Raw genomic sequence first — 7,352 nt, 5'->3', positions numbered from 1 at the left:
TTTTTTAAGGAAATTGATCTGACTACTACATTTTTTATTATAATCTCTTTACTTACCGACATAATTTACAATGTATGGTTGATAAGTCGGCCTCTATAATCAATTAAATTGAAAAAATGCTATAACTTACACCATTATCCCACAATTTTTTAATCTTTTAATATATATATATATATATATATATATATATATATTTTAACAATGACTAATCCAAAGACTAATTAATCCTACCACACCAACAAGATAAAATAGTTGTGAAATAATAATGTGATTTATTTATTAAATTGACAAGTTAACCATTTCACTATTTTATATAGAAAGGGAACTTAGAGTAAAAATTACATACCCTAACAACTTTTTTTTTTTGGTTTCAAGCTATGAGCATGTGTTAGGATTTATTTATTTTTATTTTTTTTGTAAGTGCATGTCTTAGGTTTCAAACTTTCATATATACCACATGCTGAAGGAGCTAGGACTTGGTCAACATAATACTCCTGAAGAGGAAGGGAGTGGCCCAGTGGGAGGGCCCAGGGGGTCTTAAATAAATCTAGAAATATCATTACAGCATCGAAAGAGAGCGTTTGCGCAGCCCACTCTTTCAGAGGGATGTGCTCATTTTGTCAAGAGTGGTGTTCTCTTGACTACTCTCAACCCATTGAACTCAAGCACAGCCACCCCATTGGAAGATGGGGGAAGAGGGAGGAAAAAAACCCAATCATGATGCAATGAATTTTAGACTTCTCTTTACTTTTTGACGAATTGATTAATTTGCCACCGAACACATTTGTGGAATTAACCCATATTGAAGTTTTGAAATATCTACTACAACATCATGATGTTGGTCGGATCGGGCAGGTGAACCGTGTAAATCTCTTTCTATTTGATTGCTCGAATTGCATTGTAGGAATTCCAAAATAAAAATAGAACAAGATATTTTTGTCCCGACTACACTATAATCGTATAGGCAATTGGGCGAGTATTCTAATAGAGTCAAAGTGCACCCATCAAATATCTCTCTCATGTAACAATGTTTTTCCCTTGACGAAATATAGTACCAATCAATATAAGTTTATTTTATTTTTCCTTTTATTTATTTATTTTAACATATTTATACGTCAAATATCATGGGGTAGGGTCGGTTCAACCCTTAGACTTCTACGTAGAAAATATTTGAATATTTGAATTTAAAGAAAATATAGGCTTTTAAAATTAATCGTTCAAGAAAATACAGAACAAGCCATGTAGTCCACTTTTTATTCAACATATACGTTTTTCCACGACCGTATTATTCATTATTCAACATCGAATTATTTCACATGTTTAATTAGAATAATCAACTACGTAAAGCTCTCAAACTTTTTTATAGAAGGTTCAACACAAGCACTAGATTTGCTAACAACTACAAGTACTAATTACTCGTTCCCAAGAGGTAGGTCAATCGGCTGGGATCACGCCTAATGAAGCGGAAGTCACTAGTTCAAATTCCCTTCTCCCCTCTTATGTGGACATATCAAAAAAAAAAAAAAAGTACTAATTACTCATTAAAAATATAAAATAAAATCAATAAATAAAAAGCCTTCTGATTGATTCCCTATAAAATCAAATGCTCTTGGAGGATTTTTATTTTTAAAAAACAAGAGTTTATCTATGAGTTAACGAGGTTAAATTAGGTGACGATATAATATAGTATTGTTCTTTCTAAAAATTCTGATAAAGTGACAAATGGGTGCACCCTCTTTCGGAAAGAGGTGTACAATTGTCAAGAAAGGTAATGACTTTAAAGTGGGTCTATTTAGTTGCTATCAGATGACGGGGAGAGGGAGAAAAAAAAAATTCATGCAATGAATTCTAGACAACTCTAGTTGTTTGACAAATTGATCTTGCCATGAAAACATCAACGTAGAATTAAGCAAGATTGTTATTTACAAGCTGGTGATCGATGTTGCTTGGGGCAGGTGGATCTGAAACTTTCTGTTTGTTTGATTGTCAGGATTGAATGGTAGGAAATTGATTCTTAATAGTCAATGAAACCGAAATGATGGATACTTTGCAATTGCATGTCCCGATTACATTATAATCAGGTAGGCAATTGGGTGAGAATTCTGATGGGATTTACGTGTCCAAGTAGGTTTTTGGTTACCCAAGCTGCATTATAACCAAACAAGCAATTGGATGAGGACTTCGATAAAATTCACGTGTCCGAGTAAGTTTTGGGTTACCCAAACACTTTTTTGGACAAATGATCATCATCTCATACAAGGGTTCAATAAACTACAATTCAAGCAGGCAACCAATCCTAATCCATCATCGGTGCATCACCCTAGTAAAAATAATGCTTTGTTCTCCACGAAATATAGCACCAATCAACCATGTAACTTAAAGCTTATGATTACGTGTTGAAATGAAAAACTCCAATTACTCTTATATTTTTAGAGAAATGCTAGACTTCAATAAGTTTTTTATATTTAGTTCATATTCCCTTACAATCAACTATTGAATTTGTACACTTATGTAGATCCCACATAAGTCAATGGTGGACTCCACAAATTCAATGGTTGACTGTAAAGGAATATGAGCAAAATATGGAAAACTTATTAACCTTTAGCATCTTTCATATTTTTATTTTCTTTTATTTTTTTCTCCTTGAATGTTCTTAATATATATATATAAACAGCTTTATACTTCAAATATCATGGGTAAGTCAGTTCAACCCTCAGACTTTCCTGTAGGAAAAAATAAAAAATAAAATAATATTTGGATTTAAAGTGCAGAACAAGGTGGAGTCCAACATTGTGGGCATGAAGTCTGCTTGGATGACCAAAATGTTAGAAACAAATGTAACGAATTTGCATTTTCTATGGCAGTAAAGTTGACAAAATGAAAACATCTGATAATTTTCGCATGAGTTATTTTGTATCTATATAATATAGAAAGAACGTGGATAGACCATCCATGTATGAATTACAAAAGCCAAGAAAAGTGATATACCCAACCCAAGCAAGATGTACTTTATGTTTGTGATTTGCGAGACTTCAGGGCTTCAAAGCGAGCGGAAAGTGCATCGTAATCCGGCAATTTGGGATGAACACGATGAGCTGAATCTTGTTTATCATGATATGAAGGTGGTACTGGTGGTGGAGATCGCTTGGGTGGTGGTAAAACGCCACTAGGAGGTTCTTCCATCTCAATTTCTTCGTCACAGTCTGATTCATCAAACTTTATATCTGAATGTCTCGAAGGTGGTGCATTGTTGTAGCTATGCCTCCTATAAGCATTTCCATTTCCTCCAGTCACATTGGTAACCCTTGTCTCCTCACTGTTGACATAATGTGACCTTCCAAAACTCTGCGACTCGTATGTCCTCCCTGGAGCTTTCAGCTGATGACCAGCATTCTGCGAGTTAACCGGGGAATGGTCATTTGGCTTGAAGGAGCCAGAAGAATTGCCAGAAAGGGTTTCAAATCCATGGTTGATACTTGAAGCATTCAACTTATTATCAAGAACAGATGCTTGAGTGGCTGGATTGAAATCTCTGTTGGCCAAATAGGCAGCAGCTTGTGCAGCAGCAATTGCTTTCTTGGCAGATTCTGCAGCTGATTCAGCAGCTGATGCAGTGTCCTTAAAATGCATATTGCCATTTTCTCCACTGCTTGTTGATCTAAGGAAATAGCCAGAAGAGACTTCTAAGCAATGAACAAACAAATTCTTGATTGAAGTCTTTTTATGGTGAAACAAAGGGGGATAAATTCGATATCTTACCTGGTAGCAGGCTTCAAGGGTAAGCTGGTAGCACTAACGAAAGTCTGTGGTCCTTCCTGATCAGCGAGGAAAAAGAAGATTTTTAGATAAACAAACTTGACTTTCACAAGTGTGTGTGTGAGAGAAAGAGCGAGGAACACACTATACGCTCTTCTGCCGGCTTGAGAAGCTCCAACTCGGATTCTGTTGTATCCCATTCAATCTGGTACTCCTTGGCTATTTCCTTCATGACTTTCAACTTTACTTCACCAGTAGGGGTTCTTACAGAGAGCTTGTCAATTAACTACAATTTTGAAAGAAAAAAAATTATAATCTTACGGAGAACATAAAAAGCTAAATATCGTCGACTCACTCACAGGTAAGATATAATTAACCAAAGGAAGATGGTAGTTACCATGCGGTTCACACCACAACTAGGTCGCACATCAGTAGCTCCAGATACAAAATCTTTCCCATATTTTTTCTCAAAAATATCCCTAATTGCCACTAGTTCAGGAATCTCCGAGCACCTTGGGGCTGCAAATATTAAGCTGGCAATCCCTTCTTTCAGATCTGCTGGGCATTCCCTGGAATAGATGGACCAAGATCAGAATTACATGTTTTTAATTTCTTTCTTAGAAAGTAATAAATATTTCATTTCTTTCACCTTCGCTTTGCAATGATCGAAAGTCTGGACACAACTAATTCACAGAAGAGCTCAATGAACTCATTTGCAGCCAGAACATTCTGTTCTCTGATAACATGTTCAACCTACAAAAACAACAAAAATGAGCCATGCTGCTGGTCAAAATCATTTATTTTACTATCAATCAACAAGCCATGCCATGCTGCCTAATCCCAATTAGCAAATGTATGATCACAAAAATGAGCCAAAACCTTTGGCAGCTGACATGGAAGGAGGTATATTACCAAACAGGAAAAAAAAATAATAATAATAATAATTAAGAAACAGAACATTTTTCTTAAATTTAAGAAACAGACCCATCTGAATAGAAGATCCACAAATAGATAATGCTCAATGATAAAAGTAGCTGTTGGGTACCTGCATTCTAATGTGCCCTCGTCCTTCTTTCAAAACCATTCACTTCACAATCATACACGTACACATGCCTAGTTATAAGAATTTTGGTATCTGATATGAAAAGGCCAATCCAAGCCTCTGATAGCACTAATTCTAAAACCAAAATACTGTAAACCACACCACTTTCAGGATTAAGAAGAAACCTGAATAGAATTAAAAGGGAAGTAGTGGAGAAGAAGCCTTCTTATGTCCGCGAATTCAGAAAACCATAAAACTTACATAAAGAGAAAAAGAGACAGAAAAACTATGTACACCATAAACATTGGGGAATCCATTAGAAAAACCGGTAAAATAAAGTCAAAACAATACTTTGAACTGGAAATGACAGGGCAAGGTAATAATTAGAACCATTTTATATGATATAAAGAGCAAGAACAAATCAACTTTCATCAATTTAAATATGAGCATCCTAAGATTGCAAAGGCACTAAGCCATAAGCTATAGTGCCTTTGGAAATATAACTGATACAATCCAGTGTGCTATTGCAAAAAATAAATGGTAGATGCATGAAAGAAGAAGCACTCGGAGAGAAAATGAATAACTTCAATTAGTTAAACAGTAGACTTGATACATATTCTGGTTTCACAACACACCAATCAAAGCAATTAACTTGTGGAATGGAAGGGTGACACACATTTAATTTGATGACCTGTTTGAGTTACACACTTAAATGAGGGCAAGTCCATCCCTTCTAACCACTTCTGTGGTTCCTGTTTCAGTATGGTGATCTCAGAAATGCATCAAAATGCAGCAAACCTACCCTAAGGAAAAGGAACCCAATCTATTGTGATTCACATAATTAGTACCTTACAATCATGTTGTTATGTAATTTAAGGGCATGGTCATTCTGACCACATTAAAGTGAAAAGGAACCCAATCTATTGTGATTCACATAATTAGTACCTTAAAATCATGTTGTTATGTAATTTAAGGGCATGGTCATTCTGACCACATTAAAGTGAGAAAAGTTTTCATATCAACCAAGTTTAGCCTGCAAAGGCAGTGGGCTCATTTAGTATCTAATTCTTTTTTTTTTTGATAAGTAATAATTAATTTAGTATCTAATTCTAAGCACCACAAATTAATTCAAACCCAATGTCCAAACACCGTGGACTATTGACCCCAGCAACCCAAAACTGGGCCATAAAAGGAAACCCAACTAGCTCCATTCCTGTTCTCTTGATGCTTAAAAGACAAATGTTATTTCCTCTCATGGCGTTTCCATTATATTGCACATTTTCAGTTGGGTTTCCATTATATGGCAATTCCATTATATTCCATTAGTGACCCCAAGGGAATATAATCATAAAAATATAAAATGAAAAGCAATATGTTAGCAGCAATTCCAGCATAAAACAAAAAATAAAAAAATATTGTACTATACCCCAAGCTAAAATAATATCAATTCCTACTCCAATGAAGAAACCCAAAACACAGATATCCGCAAATGTTGGTCTTTAAGACTTGGTTAGTTTCATTTCAAAGTTCAGTCTCAAACCCAAAAAAGAAATGTAGATGGACAATTACCATCATGTTAACAGCAATGCTAATACATCAAAACACGGTAAACAAGATTCTAGTGCACCCAAAGCCAAAAAGAACATAAAATCCTACACCAATGAAAAAACCCAATACACATTTATGCATAGATGTTGGGATATAAGACTCCATTTGCTTCATTTCAAATTTCATTTTGACACCCAAAACAGAAATTTAGATGGTGGATTACCCGGATGCGAGCAGTGGCATCTTGACCAGACTGTAAAAGCAAAGCAATGTCTCGCCTCATCTGCTTCACCACCACCTGTCTCTTGTTCCTCAGCAGCTTTATTCTAGCCACCGCCATCTTCGCCGCTGTCTTGCTGTTGTACAAACCCAAAATTCATTTCTCATTTTTATTCCAAAGAAAAAAGAAAATACTAGGTAGATACTAGCTAGCCCCTGTCCCCTTTGGTTGCCTAGAAAATCAGTATTCTTGCATCGTCTTCCAAGGATATATACAGAACAAAAACCACAAGACCCAGAATCAATCATCAAAAAAATTTATTTTTTTACAGATTTTCTTAGCAACCCAGAAAAGAAGAGAAAATGGAGATGTAGAAGAAATGTACCATTTCGAAGAGTTGAAGCCACGGCGGAAGAGAGAGATGCTGAGCTTCATGAGACTCTTGGCTTTGGTGGTGGCTACACGAGTGACAGTCATGGCGGAGAATGTGTGGGAGAGAGAGAGAGAGAGACTGAGAGAGAGCGGTGTGGTTTTTGCTTTACCTTTCTTGGACGAAGTAACGGTCGCCTGAGTTGGAAAGTCGATCTTTTTGGTTCTCGATCCGATAGTCCCACTCAGGGGCCCCGCTGATGGCACCGATCCTTTTTGATTGAGGTTTATTTTCTTGACTCCGGAGGATCGTGAGAGGGGAAGAACAGATATAGCCGTTAGGAGATTCGACACGTGTGAGAAGAATTGGAGGATTTGATGATTGAGTGGCAGAATCCAATGTCGGATTTTAGAAGT

The 7,352-nt window shown here is 36.0% G+C and overlaps 1 protein-coding gene across 1 annotated transcript; it reads right to left on the bottom strand.

The window, feature by feature from the left end:
- Window positions 1-2,888: 2,888 nt before the first annotated feature.
- On the bottom strand, window positions 2,889-7,261 carry LOC132170869 (Regulator of Vps4 activity in the MVB pathway protein). Its single transcript, XM_059582006.2, has 7 exons — window positions 6,952-7,261; window positions 6,570-6,702; window positions 4,406-4,509; window positions 4,154-4,325; window positions 3,902-4,042; window positions 3,760-3,815; window positions 2,889-3,658 (listed from the first exon to the last, which is right to left on the bottom strand). The coding sequence occupies exons 1-7, from the start codon at window positions 7,041-7,043 to the stop codon at window positions 3,010-3,012; spliced, it is 1,347 nt and encodes a 448-aa protein (XP_059437989.2). The 5' UTR covers window positions 7,044-7,261; the 3' UTR covers window positions 2,889-3,009.
- Between the last annotated feature and the right edge of the window lie 91 nt (window positions 7,262-7,352).

This window comes from Corylus avellana, chromosome 1 (assembly GCF_965113065.1).
Source record: "Corylus avellana chromosome 1, dhCorAvel1.hap1.2, whole genome shotgun sequence".
NCBI lineage: Eukaryota > Viridiplantae > Streptophyta > Magnoliopsida > Fagales > Betulaceae > Corylus > Corylus avellana.
Note: the sequence above shows the minus strand (reverse complement) of the source record. Positions and strands in the feature narration are given on the sequence as shown.